A 24,794-nucleotide genomic window follows, 5' to 3' on the forward strand; every position below is an offset into this window, starting at 1 on the left:
AATTTTTTAAATACAATTTCAAAGCGTTATTGTTATCTAAATTTACGCCGCCATTTTGTTTGGGGGAATATTTAGTTGGTCATTACGGATTAAAAAACGTTTAGAATTGACTCTATTGCGGGGATGTTTTATCCGTCTGTATGAAACGAATCCGTCTGTGGTATTATTAAATTTGTCATCGGTATTTATAATGCGTATAACGAATATTATTTGGTTAATTATTTCGTTTTCGTTTTTAATGTACGTAATTCTAAATTTACTGGATACCTAGACGTACCGTTCTTTAATATAATAGTTAATCAATCATTAGGTAGAATTTTATTTAGTTTGATGAGACAAGCTGATGAGGCAGTGACAAAAAAATATTTTTTATTTTATTTAAACTTAGTCAAGACACATCTTAAATTTTTACCAAAGTGAAGGTAAATACCCATATACCTACATAAACATGCAAAATAAAATGTGTTTAGGTACTTAGACGATTGTGAGATTACTTTAATAGGTCTCAATGATAATTTAAAAAAATGGTCAAAGGCAGGTATGCTTGTATTACCTATAAGAATCTCCGTATTAATTTTATAGGTTGTCATTTCGATATTTGTTTTAACAATACTCTCGCTGCGTACGTACTTGTTATAGTTTAAATACTCGCCAAAACGGCCAAGTACTATGATATATCACACACAGGAACCCTCAGGCAGATGGCGAGTTAATGCTCTGGGTGTTTTATTTCCTTACATCGAGTGTCAATTAATAAAATATTTGTCACATAAATTATCGCGACAAATAGATCCTTCCGGTATTTAGAAAGCAACATTAAATAAACTGCTCTATTCAGTTTGGGACTTATTATTCGGTACAATAGTACGGAGCGGAGGGAGGACTGGGCGACGGGGGAGGGGAGCGGCACCGCAAAAACTGCACCCGACTTAATTATAAAGAGACAAGAAGCGCCATTAAATAGCGATTCGTTAAATCTACGCTCTCGTGTTAACACTACGGGTAGTGCGTCTCGCTCACGCGTATCAGTGATCGAGCGAGACGACGACAGTTTCCGAGTCGGAGCTGCGAATGGGCGGCGACGGATATAAGGTTTAGATTGACTGGGCGTTCTCTATTCAACGTTTTTTTTTGTTTGCTCCCGGTCCGTGAAGCTTTTCATTTGGTGTCGGTCCGCGCACGCGGCCGCTTGGCAGACGGCCTTCGATATTCAAATTCGTGTCGTGACAGACGTTTGGAGAGACATCAATGTGTGCGCGTAACGTGATACTACTTTGAACATTACGTGTGATATAGACTATGTTTTAAACTAACCTGCCAGTGTTTGTGAACTTTAATAATGTCGGAACTTCGTGGTTCGCCGCCTCTTTCTAGGGCTCTCGAGGGTGGATTCGGGGCTCCGTTGGCCGCACTGAGCTCCCTGGCGGAGGCGCCTCCTCCGGCTCCCAATCCTCACGGGATAGATCATATATTATCTCGGCCGTCGGTAGGGTCGAATATGGGGACTGGTTTGTTGACCCCGAGGTTGTCGCTGGCGGCGGCGGCGGCAGGGATGGCGCACTACTTGCAACATAAGCCGCTTTACTGGCCAGGGTTCCAGGGCCTGGTGTCGAACCCCATGGCGTGGAGAGAGAGATTGCAATCGAGTAAGTGCCAATGTTACATTACTATATACGATTCGACAGGTGACAGTGAAAATCGTATTGCTTGTAAAAGACATCAACGAATTCGTTGCTTAATATTTTGTTGCGCTACGAAAGTAGAGTCATTGATATATTTTTCTATTCCTTATTGGAATAAATAAATAATTACAATACTATCGGTTTACTGCGAAAATGATATAAGTATTTAAATTATATTACAGTCTACCTCACCTTACACTGATAAATATCATAGGTACTTATGACTTCTATAAAAAGCATTTAAAATGTAGTGAAATAAATGCTTCTTATAATAATTAAGACACTGGAATTAATTATCTTTGATATTCAATAAATCGTAAAAACAAAGCAAACAGAAGATAAATAGCCTTATTGGAATCGGTGAGAAAATAGTACAAAAGTTGGTTGTTGAGCCTGTAAGCTATTGTATATACTTACTATTCATACTTAATTAATATATTTTTTTTAATTTTAATTTAAGTTATAATTTACAAAATAAATTATAATTATTGAAATAAAAACTATTAATAATAAATTAAGCAAATATGTAAAATATGTCTATGCGTTTAAGTTTTTGTGTTGTGGTTTTAAAAATAAATACCTATATTTATTCTGAATCACTTAAGATACAAAACATTCAGCCTGTTCTGTGAAAATATACTTATTCATATTTTTTTATTATTTTTTTTTGATTTTTGATTCTGTAATTAAAAATCACGGCGATTAATTATATTTTTAAATATTTGAATTGAACGTATACATGACTTAAAACAGATCTTATGTTCGTGCTTTTAATTACAAACAATTAAGACAAATATATACTGCAATTTACGTAGTAGTTTATTGTTAAAGTAAACACACTTGTTGGGTTACGTTTTTCTTACGATCTTAGAAACTATTTCCATATTTATGTAATAAGGTCTCCTAAATCTTGTCAAGTATCTGTTGTGATACGGGTCCCGTTACAAACTTGGATTTGAGGTTTTTTAATAAAAAAATATCGATCATTGTAACCTTTTTGGTAGAAACATACAGCTAGCTTTTAGAGCTGTCGGAGATACAGGCCTGCAACAGTTAGACGGAGGATTAGGTCTAATAATAAATTTACATTATTTGGATGTAATGTAATTTTTTATAAGTATATTACATTTTCTCTATTATCATAGACTTATAAGTCCGCGCCGTTTTTTATTATTTTTTTGTCTTTATGTTAAAATTATCTCCGTCACTTACAAATTCTGAGTTAGTAATTAAATACATTTACATAATAAGTATAATGACATTTATACATGCCAAGATTATGTTTCATTATTAATGTTTTTTATTTGCATCTTCATGATAGAGATTATCAAAGACATTAAAAATGGTTATTTTAATCGTAGTTTATTTTAATACATAATATTATCATTTAATAATAATCAATTAATCGAAAATTAACAAGCAGTTCTATGTTTTAAGAAGTTATTATTATTCAAGTGACGAAAATAAAATGTCTAAACACGAACATAAACATAGATTTATTTTAATTAAAAGTAATATAGGTAGTATAACGGGCTTTGACATTTATTTTCATTTCATATTAAATTAAAATACCTTTCGTTAAGTGATTTTTGCTAAAATAAATACATAATGTAGTTTTGCAACACAGAGAGATATATGATACCGCCTGTCTATAGGCGATAGTTCGATAATTTTGTGACCGTCGGTCGCGTTACGGGCCGCTTCCGTAATTCATATCCGTCGGGCCTACATATAGTATGCCTTCTGATAATGCACAATGCATAAATCATAGAAAACATAATATTCTATAGTCACACGTGTAATACGTCTACCTATAGACTTTCTGTGGACGGTGATGACCACTCAGCGTCAAGTTTTTTCTTATAATAATTTAAAAATTTATGAAATTTTTAACGTTATTTATGTTCAAGGTATACTTTTTTCTTATTAGGTATATTTATTTAATAATGTATTTATACCATATCCACTAGACGCTCTAAAATATATTTATAATAACATTGCATTATTTTATTATTTTGACAATTTCTTTCCAAAAATCGGTTCGATAAACCTACCTTGTTTTTTTTTTAAAGTGAAGGTACCAATCGATCTGTTTTTTATAATCGTTCCTTCGTGTCACATAATGTTATAAAATCATTTCTTAATTATAAAATATAGGTAATATTAATAAAGTAAAAAAATAAATCCTTACCTATATTTTTTACATAAATAAAATATCAAATTAATACGCAGACAAAATACAATTTGTCTATTTATTTTTAAACACTAGTTTTAATACATTGATAAAAATATGCAGTGTAATAATTTATGTTTTACTTCATTTCGAGTGTAAAATGTGAGTATAATTTTTAATTAAAGTATTTTGGTGAAGCAGTAAAAAGTGATTCTATAATATAATTATTATGTAATAAAAGTGATAAAATCACTATGTCGTAAAGAAACGACTAACTTATTTACATTTTTATTCGCAATTAATAAATTTATAGCGTAATATGTTTTACTTAAGATTGTATAATGTGTTATCATAATATTTTATTAAGCCCGATGTAATCGGTATATCAAAACAAAATATATTTTAAAGCTTCCAGAGTCTAGAAGTACAATGTTGCTTTATAATAAAAATAATTGTAAAAATTATTCTGTCTGTTTGTTTTCTCATTACGACTGAATCAAGTGATTTATCGATCGTAATAAACTTTGACACAAAGATAGTTTGGAATTTGTATTAGGACTTAGGCTTTTTGGCTAAGGAGTTTTCAGGAATATAAATCGAGGAGTAGGTAATTGAGAAAAGTGGGCGCAGTAAAGAGCCTGTAAAATAAATGGTGAAATAATAATTAATGATAAAATGGTAGAAATTTCAATTTAATACAATCCCATATTTTAAAATTTCCCGTACGTCTGGATAGAGCTCCACTGAATTATTCTTGTAAGTATTTAAATTTACGATTGACGTTTTTTTTTTTATACAAACTATTAAACCGATTTACATAAAACTTTTACAAGAAGATGTAGCGGGTTTCGGAGTTTTTTTAGTATATAATATATGGCAGATAATTTCGGCCGACGGTATTGAGTTTATAAAATAAAAAGATTGACTATCTCATTGTTTCAAACTATCCGTGTGGGTGATTTCACGGTGAGCTGTGTAGAACTTACTTTCAAGTTTCATTTAGAATAAGGATGAGCTGCCGTGAACTTAAACCGCCGATATGACGTGCCGCTTTCTTATACTAATTGCATATTTAGACTACGACATAATATTTATGTTTCGTGATAATAACATTAATTTAAAGGCATGATTAAAATAAGTATTCAATAAAATTATCTATAAAACTAAAGTATTAACAATGCGTGGACGCTGTACACATCGTTCGACAAGAATTAATGAAAAAAAAAACCTACAGTCTATGTAATAATAGGTGATAGTGCGGGTTGAATCTTACTTTAGTTAGAAATCACGGGTTTTGACCACTAGACTATCTCGGCTCCTGTTCTGTTGTAATCTATTTATAATATAATTAATAATAAAATTTACGCCAAAGAACAGTAGCTTAAAAGCATGCACGCTTAAGTTACGCTAAGTTATAACACAATTTTATTTAAACAAAAATCAAGCGTTACGCTTTAATAATTTTACGACTGTTAATTAAAATAAACATAACTTGCTTTAAGACTTTATGATCAATTTTGGTAATTTTTTTGTATGTCGGAGGTTGGCTTTGTTTAATAAAAAAGTAAGTGCCCACACTTTTTTGTGATATATGTCGCCTGTAGATCCCACTGCTGGGTAAAGCCTTTCTCTCTTGAGGTGAGGTTTTAGAGCTCATGGAAGTAACTTAACCAAAATAAGCTTTATGCAAGTGGGCACAAGAAACATTAAATCGTTTTAGTACAAGATGACATTAAATTAAATCTGAGTCTAGATTCCAACGGGAAGAACCGGTATGAAATTCAATAGTTATACGAAACCTACGGTAAAACTACAGTTATAGAAATACTATTATTCAATTATAACCTAAGAATCGTGTACTTAATAGACCAACATAAAAACCATCCCACATATTGGGACAAGGTAGCGTTATGGCCGATGTTATTAAAACGAATTGCCTTCTTGGCGATATTTCTAAATTAACTGTATTATATTGACAATGTTCAACTGAATTAAGCCCGGTTCTTATAAACTATATTGTGGAAATATAAACTCAGAAAAAGCCAACGTTATTACATACATTTGCAATAAATTGTCTCAATCTAAATCTAACTCGCAATTGCAAATTCTACATTATTTTTTCTATCTTTATACTTATGGTTACTTCTTGATAGTCGAAATAAATACTATCATCTGTTCGGAAAAGGCGAGACCCTGACTCGAGAAGACGCTGTGAAAGAATCTGACGGTTTTTTTTAAATCTAATTTTATAAAAATGATACGTTTTCGATCACTTAATTTCCAAGTGATATCAACTACGATGAACCCATTAATCTTATACTAATAAATATATATTGAAACAAAAGAATACCGTTAAAGTGACGACACCTTTCCTTCCTAACAAGAAAATAATACAACTTATATTAATTTAAACCAACCGATAGCTCCATCGTTCGTAGATTTGCGATAAGAAACGTCTTATTAATACAATTGTTATATCATTGTATAATATACTAGTAAAGTATATTATATGTTTTTAATAAACAAATGTGAACATAGAACAGAGCCGCCCCACTGGACACACGCCAGAAGAAAAATACGAATATTATGTTATTAATATTGTAAATGCGATTCGAACTCACTTACAATAGCCGATGGAAAGTTTTGGAGGGATGTCAAGAAATGTTATTATTCTCAAGGATAAAGATATACAAGTTATTTGTATTGTCTTTACTATATAAGAAATACATTTACAAATGACCACGTGGACAAGTCATGACCGCTTGGAGTGATAAGGGCGCTAACCTCATTTTTCATTATTATTTATAAGTAAAAATTAATACTTCATAAAAAATATATGCCGCAAATTGAGTTCTGCTTACCACTTTGTGTAAATTTTATAATTTGTTTATTATTTTTAGAGCCTACATAAAAAGTATACCTAATTTGATTTGATGTGATAATCAGAAAAGTGTTTAATTGTTCTGGATAAAATTACCCTATTTGTTAATAATAACATCAAATATATATAAATTATAACAAGTACAATAAAACCTAGTCAAGTTTATCTCTTTAAAGTAAACATTTGAACACATTATCGAAATTAAACATAACAACATTTTAAAACAACAAGCGTTTTAACGTTCGTAATTTTTTTCTAATATTGCATATAACAGCTTATAACGTTACGATACGTTTTCGATCCAACTACGATAGAACTGGACCGCTGTGTTAGTAGAATAGAAAAACAGGTATCAACAACGATTGCGTTTCGATTCGACAGCGATAAGGTGACAATTTGCCACTAGAATCGGTCTGGTTTGGACCTTATATTAACAGGTGAAGTCATCATGAATTTTAACTATAAGTCCGATCTTTAATGTTTTGTAATGACATTATATCAATCTTGATATTGGAACAAATGAATATAGATTATTTAGCGGTAGATGACTAATTGGACTATTCTCTATAAGGTTCGCTTATAGTCCGACTCCTGTCCACGTCTGTGACACAAGATGCAAAGCAAAATGAGAAAAAGAAAATTGTAATTCGATGTTGTCACATAATACTCATTTGGTGGTAGGGGTTTGCTTAAGCCCGTCATTGATCTACCCTGATACAACCCACTCATCAGATATTCTACCGTCAGACAGAAGTACTCACTATAGTTGTGTTCCGGTTCGAAGTGTGAATGAGCCAGTGTAACTACAGGCACAAGGGACGTACCATCTTAGTTCCCAAGGATGTAAACAATGGTTAATATTTCTTACCGCACCGTTGTCTATGGGCGGTGTCTACTTACTATCCTGGCCCATTTGCCCGTCCGCCTACCACTAAAAAAAGTAATTACGTCACTAATAACGTCACTAAATATTTCAGTAGGCCATTCTACACACACACATGTGTACATAGGTACACTCGATCAGGTACTAGTAAACTAAATTCTCGCTAAACCAATCACGAACTCGATGAGGTTATATAGGTAGTTTTTTCTAATTAATTAATATCTATTGATTCCTCATATCTCTCCGAGGTTATCTGAATATTACAATATTACAGTCGTAATGCGTGTAATCTCGCGTAATCTCCCACTCGGCTGATAGCTTCACGCTAATTACATTCGCTGAATAATATAGTGTTATCAGTTCTATTCCCGGCTCGGATGCATCGCGGAACAGGTGCTCCGTATGTCTGTTTGTTTAACGATACTTCGAGTATGCCACAGCGATATCGATTCAGCCGATAACTGTCGCTCTCTTGTGTCACGATATTCTTTATTATGTACTATATTTGTGACATGTATTTTTTTTGTTTTAATTTATCGACTCTTTCTTTAATTTATTCTCTTGAGGACAGCGTTAAGAGGCCACCAGACGGCAGACTTCCTAACAATTGATTTACAAAATCAAAAGCCTATAAAGTTACCGGCATATATCCTTCCTTCGTTGCAGTTCAAGCTTGCTGTATACTAATTTACAAATTCGATTTAGTTGTTTTGGCCGTGAAAATGTAACAGACAGACAGATAAATAGACAGACTGACATTCGTATTTATACCTAATATTAGTAGAATTACACAATTAATTTAATTTATTTATTTATCTAGAACAATTTGACCACGATTTAACAAATTTTGATCATATTACAATTTTAAGTTTGTCGTCTCCTTAACGATTCTATACGATATAATTTGAAGCCCTTACATGGATATTGTTTGTAACATGCGAGATTGACCATAATAATAATTATAATACCTATTGCACACGTAACGCGTATCGACCGTGAGTTCATTTCCAACAATTTAGTATCGGGATAAGCAAAAACATATTAATAAAGCGGAGCTACAAATAATGTAATATAACTTGTTTAATAAGGCAATGTATTTATCACGGTTGGATAGAAAATTTAATTAGCTATATTACAGCTTATACGCGAGCTGATAACACGTTACGATAACGAGCCGGCTCATCGCAATAGCTTCATATCGAGCAATCATATTTATACCCACTGTGTGGGCCGCGCCGGAACACTGACATTCCTAATACTGCTCTTATACAAAATTTTCCATTTAATACTATCATTGAAATTTAATAATAAATATATATCCCTAAGTACGTATATATTTATGGTAGTAATATGTGCAACTTAATATTTAAGTGCCTGTATAATATGCTCAATAATTAAGCACTTCAAGCTCTCGACTTTGTTAATATTTTTTTTATTATTGTGCAATAATAGATATATAATTATTAAAAATTAAATATATAGCATTTTAAATATTATTTTCATATCTTAAGTCGTAAGAAGTTTGGCTGAAATGTCAATCTTGATTGTACATATAATTCTTTGGTACGAGTACTGAAGACTTTAAACGATTGTGCTGTATGTGACTTTTTTATAAGTATATTCGGGAGACAAACGGGCAAATGGGTCACCAATAGCCTATAATGGTGTTGAAAAATATTTTAAGCATTTCTTCCATCGCTAGTGCGCCACCAACATTGGGAACGAAGTTGTTAAGTCCCTTGTGCGTTTAGTTACACTGGCTCACTCACTCTTCAAACCGGAACACAATAATACTGATTAGGTACCCTATTGTTTGGCGCTAGAATTATTACGCCACGTAGAATAATTAACGTCGATTACAGTCGATTTATATTCTATTACATGTTATTCTCAATGTGAGTCTCTGCTAACTAGCGACCTGCCCCGACTTCGAACGGGTGCAATTATATGAATCTCAGGAATAGTTGTATTTTCGACTTCTTTTCACATAATACTAGTAAGTATATATAAATGAGACGTTTTTTGTATTGCTTAACTTTAAAATCTAATAAATGAATACACATCAAACTTATACGAACAGAAGAGGCGCGTTTCAAAGTTCGAGTATATCCTTAGGTATATTTTAGGTTACATTTAAATGATAAATAATAAGCAATTGAGCTTATAATATATTTAAAATATTACATATAAAACTTAAATATTGCAAACAAAATATTAAACATTAGATATATAACAATAATTTATTGGCTTGAAAAAAATACAAAATAAGCTTATATATATATGCATAAGTTTACAAAATAAGTATGATTATAATTAAATATTACTATTAGCTACGTATTTACACGTGGTTTGGCACTTTACAAAAACTTTATACTAAACATATTTTTAATCGTCTCCGTGAGATATTTATATGATATATCAAGGATAACCCACCTAACGGTTGGTAGTTACTTCGCCCTCAGCGATTGGCTCATTTTCCCTTCAAAATAGAATATATATTTTTTAACATTATCTAAGTATTGATATTTGGCGGTTGAATTTAATATTTGGGTGGTACCTACCCAGGCGGGCAAAGCACAGAGCCCTACTATCGGGTGGTATTCATAACAATTCAAAATATAATTATAAAGGTCTTCTGTAACTCTAAATTCATACAAACCATAACAAAGTCAAATAATCCGCGATCCGAAGCAACGTAATGGCGCTTTTGAAAACACTTGATGTTTATTAAAATCACAAAACCTTCGCAGGACGTTTTATATACGGACAGCGTTCTACTGGAAGATATGCGTTGCTATATTATAGCTATACGCCATACATGAGCAGCTCGAAGAGTAGATTGTAATTTACCAAGCTCAATCATATCGGTTTCAACGGCAATTAATATCACGTCAAGTTTCCATAATTCTAACCAAACGAAAAAAAATATAATAAACAGGACGACAATATATTTAATGCTTATAAACGATAAGCGGAACTATCGCGGAACGTTTGCTTCATAGTTAACAGCTTAGGTTTCTTACTGTCCGTTTCAAAACATTTAGAATTTACCAAATCAATTAAAATATAATACATTCTATTCGAGGAGGATCTCACAAGTACTTTCGGATCGTCATTTCACCTGGTCGGTATAAAGGTACATACATACATATATTCTGTCGCGAAGAACTGGCAAGAAATCTTGTAATTATACTTTAAACAATGATGCTAAGATTAAATAGAAACAGTTTATTTTGAATCAAAAATGTTCTTCAACAATTTTGTTTGTGTTTTCGTAACGAATATAAAACATATTATTTCATATTAATAGTATCGCTCCGTCGCTGGAGTGCCTACAACGGGTCCGGTCGGATGTTATTAATTAGTGCAGGGCGGGCTGCGGTCGCTCGCCCGAATGAAGTGGGACACATTTTTTTAATTACCTCCCACCCCGTGGGGTGGACCCACTCCCACGCACGGCGCGCAGCATATGTCGGGGATTAAAGTTGGCCGATGCAAGTTGAATTTGTATGCTCTTTTCGTTGATATGCTTTTTGACATTTTTTAACGTCCGGTATATGACATTTTATATAAAGACTATGTGAATGAAATATCGAGATGTTATTTTTCATATATTTACATTATATTAACCCCTGTCAACGCAATGATGATATATATAAATAAATCTAATAAACAAATAAATTTTACCTTTAGAAGCAAAGGCAAACAATTGAAAGCATAGTATATACCTTATGTCAGTTAGAAAACAAAACATAGATCGCATACTCAGGCGCGGACGAACACGGGCTGATGATCATAACAGGCCTCGAATCAATCTTTATTAGCAAAATTATTATTGCAATGTTATAATACTTACAAAGAGTTATTAACTGTAATGAAATCAAACCAATCCTGAAGTATTTCCGTAAATTTAAGTCTCAATGATGTAATGAAATTAAATTATAAATGGTAAACGAAGAAACGGACTGAATTATTTTGCATCGTAAATTAATCTCCGGTGACGAGTCCGCACCGACCGAATGTACCAAATTTTTACGTTAAAGTACTCGCTCCAGTTGTTGGTCTATATCCTATATCTGCTTTAACTTAGACTTGCTGCTGCTAGCTAGCTGCTCTATCTTACTAATCTTAGATACTAATATGTGTATGTCATACATAAATGGGATGTTTGTTACTATATCACGCCATAATCGCTAAACGAATCAGGGAGATTATAGTAGACAAGGATAGATTATAGTTTGGAATATCTCATTGGGTACTTTTTATACCTAAAATGTCGCGGCCAGAAACTAGTATTTTCATAAAGTAATACTTCCACAGTCGTGTTAATGCGCCTTAGGGGTTTTTAAATTGTTTTATATTTAGGCCCAGTATTTATTTTTCTTATTTGCGACAGCAACAAAATCAAAATTTTAGGACTACTGATGACGTACGAAATTGAATTGTAATATTAAAAATGCTAAACAATAATAATATTATTTTTATTTAAAAATAGAATATAAAAATACTAAAAATAAATTAAAATTAAAACACACTAAACCAAAGGACACTTGAACGTGTTCCAATTCATTCATTAATTGAGTCGTTTTTACATCCATAATCTGTAACAACATTATAAATCCGGCAATGACTCTCTCGTCTGATTGTCTGTCTGTTACGCTTTCACGACTAGGTATAGGTACCACTCAACCGAATATTATCCAGTTTGTTGTGAGAGCAAAAATAACATGCCTATATATTGTATCTAGTATACGTTCAGATGTGGTATAGACCTTACCACGTAAGTCGTAAGTGTTAATTGCATGAATACAATTCCATCTTAAATGTCATTTGTATTTAACGGTGAGATCTGTGTTTAAACCGGGTCCTAATGTACAGTCACAATGGGGTGTCTGATTGTGCGCGATAAATATTTTAATGAAATCACCCTCAAGCCCACGCCGCTTTATCTCCAAGGGATGAACCCTACGGGATGCCGACACTGTTCCGTACAACAGGGCGATTTAAATATGGCGCCCCGTGGAAAATTCGCATTCGTTACAGAGCCTCGGTTTTCTATGTTATAATTTTCTAATGTTAGTTTCTAGTTAGTAACGGATGTGTTGTAACGTAGGTTACCGTCAGCTTTGAATAGTCAAATCCTGACCTGTTCCACTGGAGCATTATGGAGGAATAGCCTTCAAACGTTCTCCTGAAATGGAGAACTTAGGTCAGCAATGAGATTTACAGACTATTTACTTACTGTACGATATCATATGCTTTTACTAAACAAGGATTATGATACCATACGGAAATAAAATGTTACAAAGTTATGAACAAAAGAAGGTTCTTTAATTATTCTTATATTCGTTTTTCGCTCTCACTCAATCACTCATGTATTTTATCAAATGACGAGTAAAAATCACTTTGATTGATCGGTTCATCGCTCCGTATAGAAGAACAAACCAACATATACACTTTCACGTTGATAATATTAGAAGGACTTGTGTCAGACGGCGATTGGCCCAACTTACCTGCTATCGTCACTAGAGTCAAGTAGCTGGGCACTGAGTATTGATAATTAGCCGAGAAAAGAGAACCTCACGTGAGGATTTAAAGCCTTAGGACATCTTAATAGAGTCTACGACAATGTAGATCGAAATCCTACGTCATTGAATTAAAAAAACAATCCCTAAATATTTAAAATTCATGTGATATGTGTAGACAAAGCGTTGAGCGCCTTATTATATTGTAACGTCATCTATCGATTTTAATAGAAGACTCGGTCATAGGTTGTTGGTTCAAGTATGCCAAATATCGCGGTGTAATGACGAGCTCGTAATTGTTTTATATTGACACGTGACGAGGCGCATACATTCTACGACAATTAATTAAGCGCAACACATGGCGGGGATATTAGGGCGATACACACGGACTGGACAAGTTCACTCATTTGTTAATTATAATTAATTGGATATTTCAACGATTCTATATTTAAATTTTTCATTATAAATCTGTGATTAAAATTTCGGGTCAAGTTCGAACCAACCATAGTTAAACTTCCAGCTGATTCGGAACCGAGTAGATACGGCTTAAACAGGGCTCCGCATTTTTACAAGCCGTAGTCACTAGACCAACGAGGCAAACAAATGTATGTTTATACATACAAATTAATTATAATTTAAAAAGCAAAGGCAAAAGTTAAAAATCTTTATTGAATATAGAAGTTTTATACTTGTGACTTGATGGTCAAAAGTCTACCGCCGGATCAGAAATTAACACCTCGGACCTGAGAAGAACCGTCGAAAGAAACTCAGAGGGATTATTTTTAATTTTATTTTTTTAATGTACAATAACGCTAAATATATTTTCGTTATTTGAAATAGCGTGGAGGCGATCGTCTCATTAAAATAGGTAAACAAACTTATAAGTGGGCTATTTCTCTGTGAAGTCCTTGTTAGTTAATATTACAATATTCGTATATTGTCTTGCTGCTCAAATAATGTCCAATTGTATGTATTAAGATATTATAACCGATTCAATAGTAATAACAATAATCGTTGTACGCGCGCCGCTTATTGGCCGCAGCGGCGTGTCAACGCTACGATACGAAATCGACACCATAATACTGTTTTCATTGCAGTTTAAAATACTAAATCCTGATTATAAAAAGGCGAATCAAATGAAGGCAGACAAATTATTATAAACAAGTACCGAATACAAACGCGTCACATTTGTCAATTTTTTTTTAATTTGCTTAAAAAAGATAGGGAGGTGTTGGCGGGCTACCTGGTGTAAAGAGATCATCGTCGCCCGTAGACATTGGCGCTTTAAGAAATATTAACCATACCTTGATAACCACTGGGGTTAGAACGCGTGCATCTTAACTGATGATTTCGTCGGGTTTAAACCCAGGCAAGCACCACTGAATTTTCATGTGCTTAATTTGTGTTTATAATTTATCTCGTGCTCGGCAGTGAAGCGCAAAACATCGTGAGGAAACCTGCGTGTGTCTAATTTCAACGAAATTCTGCCACATGTGTATTCCACCAACCCGTATTTGAGCAGCGTGGTGGAATATGCTCCAAGACCTTCTCCTCAAAGGGAGAGGAGGCTTTAGCCCAGGCTGTCAAAGTAAAAAAAAATGTAATGTAACCATACCTCACATCGTCTATGTGCCTATGGCCTTGGGAACTGAGATGTGAAAACTAAAAATGTTGATGAAGTAACAAAGTATAAATCCGCACTTAAGAGTCCCACTGCTAAAGAAACACACTGGTAAAGAACTTGTAAGAATTATGTTTAAAGATAATTCGGCCACGATACTACAGTACAAGTAGTTAGATAGGTAAGCATGATCCCAGAATTTCATCTAACACTGATATTTCCCATCACCGAGAATTATTAAAGACATTCTTCGTTTGAGGAAAATTATCTTAATTTATAATGTTCATAGTTTTGTCATTGTATTATTGTACCGTTATTCAATATTATATTATATGCGCAACGTATCGTGAGCTTTACCTAAGGAACTGGTATTAATGTACCGGAACGTATGAAAATCACTTGATACCGCCCCACGATGCGATGCACAATATTATTTTTTTCTTTCACAAGAAAACAGAAAAAGAAATCATTACATTAATTACGAGTAACGCTTTAATGTGTACAATCGTGAGCAAGTTTTTTAAATAAATAAAATACCGTTTAAAAAAAAGAACGTTTGCCTAGACGTTTGCTCTATTAAAGGTCTTGCTGGACATCCTCATAACTCCACTCCCGATCGCTCTTATTCCCTCTGAATGTTGGCTTTCGCTGTCTTCTTCAGGCCGTCCTGACCTGCCCTCTCTATGCGTTGATTTTTTGTAAGCATCGGTTATATTTTCTTATATGTGAATGGTTACTCCTCTATGATAGTCACAAGTATATAAAGTCTACTCAGTAGAACTTGCACCCACCCGTGGTAGCATTTAATTTAGTAAATCTGTGCTTGAAATACCCATCTATTATTACAATGTTGTGTGACTATTAATCAATACCAGTAATCGTATTTGTCTCGAACAATATTAAATAGATGAATATACGCACAAATACAGAACGAATACGTACACGTTTCCTCACCAGATTCCTGCCCGTAGGTATTCATTATTACAACGTAACACAGATCGCGTGAGGAAGACGAACAGATTCACGTAGTCGACGAGGAAACACGCGTTCACGAAATCTGCGCTACATCATGTATAAATAAATCCTCCCCTAACCCCCTCCCACTCCGGCGAGGGTGAAGGCTTCGCGGTCTCAAGGATCCCGACTTGTTCGCAGTAATCGTAAAGGGTTGTACTGAATAAACTTGGTGCAAACAAAAGGTTTTAATTGTCCCGCCGTGTCCCGCGGTTTCCTCGGCGAATAAACTTTGTCACGGTAAGTTTATTGTTAGGATAATAAAATGAAGTTAGGCAGTTTGCGAGACGCGATAAAATTGTATTGATATGACTTTCTAACTTCGTACTGAGCATTGATCGTCTTACATATAATATTCTCATCTTAAACTTGTAAACGCAATTTATAGCTTTTGTTGATTATATATTAAATAATATGTTTCATTGTATAATAGGTGATTTTATAACTAAGAGATTGACATCTTTCAGATGTTCTTTGTTTGCACGATGTAAGTAAATGTTAATTTAAGTTAGTTAAAATATATGCACCAAATATAAAGTGTACTCCAATTATAAATGCGAAAGTCGACTGTATCTATTTTGATGAGATTTGATAGCAATATTGAAAATTGGGTAATTTTTGAAGCATTTAACTAATTTATAAACTGAATTCCAAGCGGGCGAAACTGCGGCTACATATAGTTAAACATAAACAATACGTTATGTATATTTATAAATATATAATGGGAGCAAAACATATGGACAATATTTCAACTTTCAGCAGTAATGTTGAAGCGCCACCTAGTGGCGGGTTGCAACAAAGTGGATGGAAAAAGATTTTTTTTGTGCCGATGTCTTTTTGTCTGAAATAGATATACAAACATCAATTTTTAAATGTATAAATTAATATTAAAAAAACGACAGTCAAATAAAATTAATCGTAGTTAAACAATTCAGTTGTTTATTGCAAATATTCTTAAGGTCCAGTTTATTTATCTTATTTAGTTTCTTTATATGATTGTAAGCTAAACAAAATATATGTAAATGGAAAACAAAAAATATTCAATCCAACCGCACGCGATACACACGCAGACAGCCCCTCGCCTCCCTCTATGTACACACGTTATCGTCTGAGCCTTCCCGTTGGCTCCTCGTTAGACCTACAAATTGCTCTCTCTCCCCCGGGAGCCGGGCACAGATTTACCCGGGATAATTGTCCCGGTAGAATCGTCCCGGTTATAATTGTTATTGGCCGCATTAGAGACAACGTTTGTGAGGTCGTCAAGATAGGCCTCGCGCTCGGGGGTATGTGTCGAATGTTTCTTGATTCTAGTCAAGTGTTATTAATTAAAACTGATATTTATATTAAAAGCATTAATATTCATTAATCGATTTAATTTCGACCTTTTCGTCTAACAATCAAAATAATTGAAAAAATTATACAAATAAACAAAGAAAAATATCAAAACCACATATATTTTGTAAGAGTATCTAATGCTAATTAGTATAACTATATATCTGAGTTCAATGATGAGATGTATACCCTACTTTTATCTCTTGATATCTTGCCTTTGCCGTGAGGTTGCGGGAGGAATCGCTGTCTTAGTTATATGATCGCTTCTACCAGTTTAATTGTAATACACAAAATATCTTCTATCTAAACTTAACATATAACAATTTAAACATACATATGTAGATATTTCCTAAAAGAGTATATAAATGTCGAACATATAAACACTACACGTTTCATGCATTAAAATGAAACGCACTGAAACCGTCAGGAGTGATTAACAGGCGATTTTAATCCTATGTACTACTGCGTTAAGGTTCGAAGTCAACTAGACACAATTGTGTGCGGGCTCGACCGTTGGCTGTCAAATTAATTACGACCATAAGTTAAGTGTCACAGAGTTGGTATTCGGTTGAGTGAATAGCTCGGGAGACCGAATCGATGACGGCGTAGAGCGTCATATGTACGGAATGAATTAAATTCAGATGGTACATAAACGACTTTTATAATTATATTCGACTATTCTATATGCTTTTAATTGTTTTCGTAGTTTTTTAGAGTAAATTAATTAGTTTTCATATTATGCGATATAACTAAATTTTATGGTAACAGTTGCCTTTGACAGTTTTGTTAATTACATATACAGTGGAATCCGTTTACAATGACATCGAAGGGAATTGACAAACACGTCATAATAACCGGACGTCATACAAAGCGTTCTGTGAAAAAAAGAAAATATATAAGTAGGTATAATAATAGGTATTTTACACGTAATAAGTACATACGAAACATGTAGGTATGTACTACATTTTTCATATTTTAATGTAAGTAATCTGTAATTTTTGTCTGCTTTTGTTTTGTAATAACAGTCTCTAATACTATTGTGTATAGAAGACAAAGTCATGGTTTAATTATTATTTTCACTATTGCTATGAACAAATCTGCAGCCTTTACTGCCTCTTCTGCGTTGCGTTCCTTCTTTTTCGCCGTATGTGATGCGTGACCTTCAATTGTCATTTATTCACTCAGATTAAAAATAAAAACGAGCCGGGTGCTGAACGAAACATTACCGAAAGTGTAAATAATCATGTCGGTCATTATAACCGGACATAATTTATTAAAAATGGGTCATAATAGGCGAACTGTCACTATAAGGGACGTCATTATATCCGACTTTTTCACAACGAATTTTATATGAGAACCAAACTTCATAGTGTAAATACATCACAATAAACGGTTGGCCAATATAGGCGGAGTCATAATAAACGGATTCCACTGTATTTGATTTGATAATCATAGAATGTTTTTCAAGTGAAACGACTTTGGGTATTTGGGATGTGAAACTCAATGAAAATAAAATTAGTCACTACTATGAGAATATATATATAGGTATAGGTATTACATATTATTAAGTTTAAATTCTGCTGTGTGTGAATTGACACACGATTTTTTATTTTATCTTGGAAGGTACTACAAACTTCTGGTTTGTAATGGCCATTGATGATTCTAATGGCTGGATAATTTTAGGCTATAAGCACTGGCTAAGTAAGAAGCAGGCAACATTTTTTACACCGGTCTTTTTACTTTTTTCACATTTTCACTACGCCCGAATGGAATTACAATGATGAGAGAGGTAGGTTAGGGGCTGTTTCAGCCCCATCTTAAGCACGACTAGCTTGACCATCATCGTCATCATCATAATGTTTCGTTTGTTTTCAACTTCCGGTAAGACGACACTATGTAGGTTTGTCCCATTACAATGTTTATATCTATTATACCTATATGTGGGAGTATTTAATGCCTTCAAAAATAAAAATAAAACAATATATTTTACAAATATATCTATGTACTTGCAGAGGCAGATAACTAAATGTTCCGTATATATTATAAGCTTCTACATATACTAACTATAGAGATTATTACATGTTGTAAATATAAATTATGAAATATTATTCACGAGTTACGGACAGAGACACGCTATTTGACTTGTCTAAGAAAGCAATTCTGTTATCACATAAAACATATAAATCGTCTACAATAACTCGTAAGGCGGCGATACAAAACGTCCGTCCGTACGTTCCGCATAAACAAACTACCTCTGCGGAAAGTTACATTAATATTAATGCGGCATCCGATTAACCCTGTCTTGAATAAGATTAATATTTATCATAACGAATAAATCAATCGCAAATGCTTGAATGGTAAAGAAAATTAACTAAAGTATTCAGTGAAAATATGTTTTCCTTTTTCCGAGGAAATGTTCTGTATGAACTGTTTGCCGCAGCGCAGCTATGCCTATCTGCTAGTAAATTAGGGTATTATTTTAGGTTTGAATTAAGCATAGGAAGCATATTTGCATTACCTAGTTTATTTTAACGATTAATCAGTCAATTGTTATAAACATTTTACAGTGGCAACGTTAGTGGATGGTGGTCACATTTACCATCAGGTTTATCTATTTTAAATTAAGAAATAAATCAATCATTTAAACATGATTTTAATAATGTATTTAACAAAGATAGAGAAGTGTCATAGTATTCCTCTAAAACGAATTAATTTATTGCCAATGGTATAATGTTAGTACCATAATCGTGCCTAAGTGGATAGTAGATACTTCTTAGCGATCAGTTTTGTTATATTGTTATGTATTTAAATTCATTTAATATATAACGCATTAAGTGCAGATAAATACGCAGTTCAATTGCGCTTGTGACAAAGATGTCTGTTGTGATTAATGTTTCGTAAATAATAAGTCAGGTACGAATACTATGTTTCAATTTTTTTTATGTAGTACTTAGCCGAATGCGCAAATGACCTGATGGTATATGATCATCACCGCCCATACACATATGCACTTTAGTTAGTTTCACCATTCCCTATACCAATGCCTGTATGAGTGGTACCACCAAATGAACTGCGTAACTACAGCCAATTAGCGAAATTTGGATACACGATAGCAGCGTACAGCGAGCGATATACAGTACGCTATTTATTTTTTTACATATTTAGCACTGAGAGGACTGGTGGGCGAAGCACGCATCCTTACACGCTGTGTTACGTGTTATCAGATCGAACAGCTTAATTTCTTTCATTGGCAATAGAGGGAATAGTCAATGTATCTCATAGTGTCTGCGTGTGTGTGTAAATAGATTATTAACGAAGGCGACAATTCCCTCTCTGCTTTGTACAAGATAAATAACGGAGTAGACAAGAAATGTTGATTTATATTTGAACTTCATAATATTTCGCGATAAACAATGGAGCTCGTGTCATTGAAACAAATAAAAACACAATAAAACCGCTCCGAGTCCTGAGGGCGAACAAAAAGCGTATCACATTCAATTGTTATATATTTCATCGCGTATAAATGTTTTGATGAAGCGACCGCGCGGGAGGGCTCCCCCGGGAGGAGCTGGGTAGGAGGGATGAAATGAAAATAATGATAAAAACGTCGACGCCGCTGAGGGAACGAGTGAGCGAAACGACTAACTATGCACATAACGAAGTCTTTGTTTTTGAAATTTCAATGATATAATCGTTAATTAGAATATAAAAATATAGCGAACATTAAATCAAATTAATAAAAAAATATTCGTGTGCTTCTTGTACAGAAAGCTATCGGGTTTAGAACCAATTAAACTAACTTCACACAACAGCTTCTGCTATATCTAGATCAACGTACTCATTTTTTTTTATTTAGGTAAATGAAAGACTTCCAATTACTCCATTCCATTCCATTCATTCGTTCATTATGATTAAAGAGAGTGAATATTTGTATACGCCTCGTTTCTGTCGTATAATATTGTATGTGTATAGCAGATGACATAGTGTTATCACATATGTATGTGTGTACAGAGTGTTATATCTCCTCTATTTATTAGAATTATATTTTTTGATTCATTTAATCAATACTTACGATAAAATATTATCGTTTAAAAAAGTTTCTAAAACTACTAACAACTATTGCTTTACACTTTACTTCTGACGTATTAAAGATAATACTGATGATTTCAGTGAGCAATGGCGCGCTCAGCGCATGCGCAGCTCAAGCCGGTGGAATGGACAAGGATGGCAAGAAAAAGCACACGCGACCGACCTTCAGCGGACAACAGATCTTCGCGCTGGAGAAGACCTTCGAACAGACCAAGTACCTGGCGGGGCCGGAGCGCGCCAAGCTGGCCTACGCGCTGGGCATGACCGAGTCACAAGTTAAGGTAAGCTAATTTGTCGTGTCATGTCCTTCATGTTGCAAGAATATTTTAGATCTTAGTTGTTTAATCTGGAATGAACCGGTTTTGACGGATTTAAACAGACGCAAGTGTTATTGAGTTATAATGTGTAATTTCCGAGGGAAAGTGACCAGCTGAAAACAAGTGCTGTGTTTGACATGTTATACTGAGCTGTCTCTTTTTCCCACATAATGGTATACGTTAAATTTAAATTGTAATTAGTTTTCTTTTGGAGACCTTTACTATTTAGGGGGTCTGGCGTAGCTATGTCAATATCAAAGAGAATACAATACAAGCCACAAAGGTTTTTTCATAGTTGATAAAAAAAAACACCTAAAAAAATAGTTTTTATTTTTACAAAAATAACGAAGAATGTGGTACAAATACTTTAATAGACACAGGGAACTTCCATATTTGTGCATTGGGACCCGAAAAGGTTTGTTACGCCTTTATCTGGAGCTATTTTTTTCTAAATTACTCGTTCAATCAGATATTACTTTAAACACGAGATCAATTATGAAATACTTAATCCCTTTATTATTAAATGCAATTAGTTTTAATATTCGAATAACATGAAACACAATAACGTATAAAGATTAAATAACGGCCACTCTAATAGGGTAACACCTCCGTACGGCCTTCACCCCACATACCCCGAACTGAGCACGCATATGGCGATATTGTTACACGCTATAATACACCAAAAGTCGTAAGAGATAAAGGTGAAAGTCATTCGATATGATTTGTTAAACAATAACCAATGTAGTCCGTTCGTAATCGGATTACAGAGATTGAAAAGTCAATCACTTAGTCGCGGCGCAATCAAACGTTTCGCTCTATTGCTGGGGATTAGCGAGTGACATGTGGGCCCGTTGCTTCGTCTCGTTTACAGATACGAATATCTGTTGTTATTGATACGGCACGCTTTTAATATATATGCCGTAGTTCGTGTATTGCTCGATATCGCTTTGATTAAAACACATGTCTTTATTCAAATTGTATCTATATTTAACTCGAAACGCTGACTGTATTTAATTGTTTACTTGTAAATGTATTTCGCTTTAGTTAATACTTAAATCTTATGGCTAGAGAGTAATAACATTATTTCAAAATATGTTAAATACGTATAAAAATGCATTTCAATAAATCTATGTACATTTTAGATTAAAAATATGTATTCGCAACTAGTAAAACAGGCTAGGCAACTTATAATCTTGTAATATGATAAATAATTACTGTGTATGTGATATTTGTGTAGAAGGATACGAAAAAAGTAGCAACAAAACAACCCCTCTATTTTTGAGGAGAAACTTATTCTACCACATTTTTCCAATGCGAAATCCAACGCATGCTGGTTTTCTGACGATGTTTACCAAATTAATCACATATAAATTCAATTCATGCCTGGTTTGAATCTGGGATCTCGGGTTAAGATTCTAACCACTGGGCTGTTTGATTGACTAAGGCAAAAGGCTCTTATATATCAAGTTCTGCTAAACTACGCTTATTACATATCGGGGCCAATTTAACTATCGGACTCTATAAACAGTGTTCATGTGACGTAGTGCTCAACAGATAACAAATAATAGATATGATTACAGAAACAGATACCTCGATAAATGAAAATAAGCAATTAATAATCTGTGAACGTTCTACTTCTGTGTTTATCTCTTATGACGGAAAGGTTACGAAGCGTAGTACACTACACTCACACTTCATTACGGCTTTTTACGAAGTTTCGTTTAATCTAAGAGCAAAATTTAATGAAAATATTTTTATTATTAGATATATTAATAATACTGTAAAGCTGAAAAGTGAAGAGTTTATTTGTTTGTATATATTACCGCGCTAATTTATATTATCAGTTTGATTTGAAAAAATGTTTGCACCGAATAGCCCATTGCTTGAAAATGGTTATAGACTATTGAAAATAACACAGATGAAACCGAGCGGAAATAAATGCGTTTTATAATTGTAATACAATTAAAAATAATAAAACTTTATTAAGTGTAACAATAGCGAGAAAAATAATTGAAAGTACAGTATTTGATTTTATACTAATTAGGACGAAGCTTTCCCTCGGATAACGATCGCTAAACGCCGGGGACATTAGCTAGAACATTAGGGATTATTATGAACGCTGGACATAATCGCAACGAAAACACGACCTATTCGTCCGGTATACATTGCTGGCAGGACCACGATGTATAGACTCAATACTTTGTTCAGCGGGTAATGGATGTGCGGACGATTGTTTCTGACTCTTTGTTGGATTTAGTAAAGCAATAAAGGGGTCGACTGCTCGCTGAGTTGCGGTCACGCGCGCTTTGCGATACGTTGGGACTATTATTGAAATGTCCGCTGTTTTGTGTATCGTTTAAATTCTATTTACGTTTTGCCTGATGCGGAAGAATTGAATTTATGATTCGAGATTCTTTTTTTTTAACTTTTGAAACTTCTTAGGAACACAATAAAAGTAAAGTAATGGGTATATTATATGTTATTTTCTAGAGTTGAGGTGAGTTTCAACAAGCTGCTCCAATATTGTTTGATCACACATGTGGAAAGTTTTTATCAAGTGCAAGTTTCCCCGCGATGTTATCATTGATCGCCGTACATGAGATGAAATATTGCAATTCAAAATTCAGTGGTGATTGCCTGGGTTTGTACCCGCAATCTTCCAGTAATGATTATGCTTTTCAATCATTCGGCTATCTCGGTTCTGTGAGCGAAACATTCTAGTAAACAAATATAAACGTACATATTACTAGTTTATTTGCGATAAACTTGAATTGTGATGCAAATTATAATTTATTACGCGACAAAATGTTCAGTCCTTTAAAAGAATCAATGAATTCAATTGGGGAAGTTATCATTCATGTCTGCGTATTCGTTTAAGACTTTGTCTATCATAAATTACACGGCGATGACGCTCACCCTTCGCTCCCCCGAAGCGAACGCATCGCGTAGTTAGCGTTTAATTCCGAGGGGCAAATCATGTTAACTAAGTAGAGAGCTCCATTTACGGATGATGTAGGGCCAGCAGATATCCTTACCCTTCTGCGCCAAGGAGGATTATGCATTTAGTGTAAGCAAATCAAGTTAAATTTGTACTTTTTAAACGTAGCATAACCTTAAACATTGTTAAAATTCTATTGAAAGCGTATAAAATTAAGGCGAATTATTAAGCATTTTTATTTTTTAGAAAAAGGATTTCATCTAATTAGAAACTGGACTTTTATGTTGTGGTATACAGAAAAGTTCACCTGTATACACCTCTCAATCCGCACATCACTAA

General features: G+C 33.7%; 1 protein-coding gene across 1 annotated transcript in view; it reads left to right on the top strand.

Moving 5' to 3' along the window:
• Positions 1 to 1,339: 1,339 nt before the first annotated feature.
• Positions 1,340 to 24,794, top strand: part of LOC125071553 (homeobox protein Nkx-6.2) — a 52,324-nt gene continuing 28,869 nt past the window's right edge. Inside the window, exons 1-3 of the mRNA XM_047681873.1 lie at positions 1,340 to 1,646; positions 12,790 to 12,804; positions 21,282 to 21,481. Of these exons, the coding sequence (XP_047537829.1) occupies positions 1,340 to 1,646; positions 12,790 to 12,804; positions 21,282 to 21,481 (522 nt within the window). The remainder of the gene's footprint in view (positions 1,647 to 12,789; positions 12,805 to 21,281; positions 21,482 to 24,794) is intronic.

Source organism: Vanessa atalanta, chromosome 19, assembly GCF_905147765.1.
Source record: "Vanessa atalanta chromosome 19, ilVanAtal1.2, whole genome shotgun sequence".
Taxonomy (NCBI): domain Eukaryota; kingdom Metazoa; phylum Arthropoda; class Insecta; order Lepidoptera; family Nymphalidae; genus Vanessa; species Vanessa atalanta.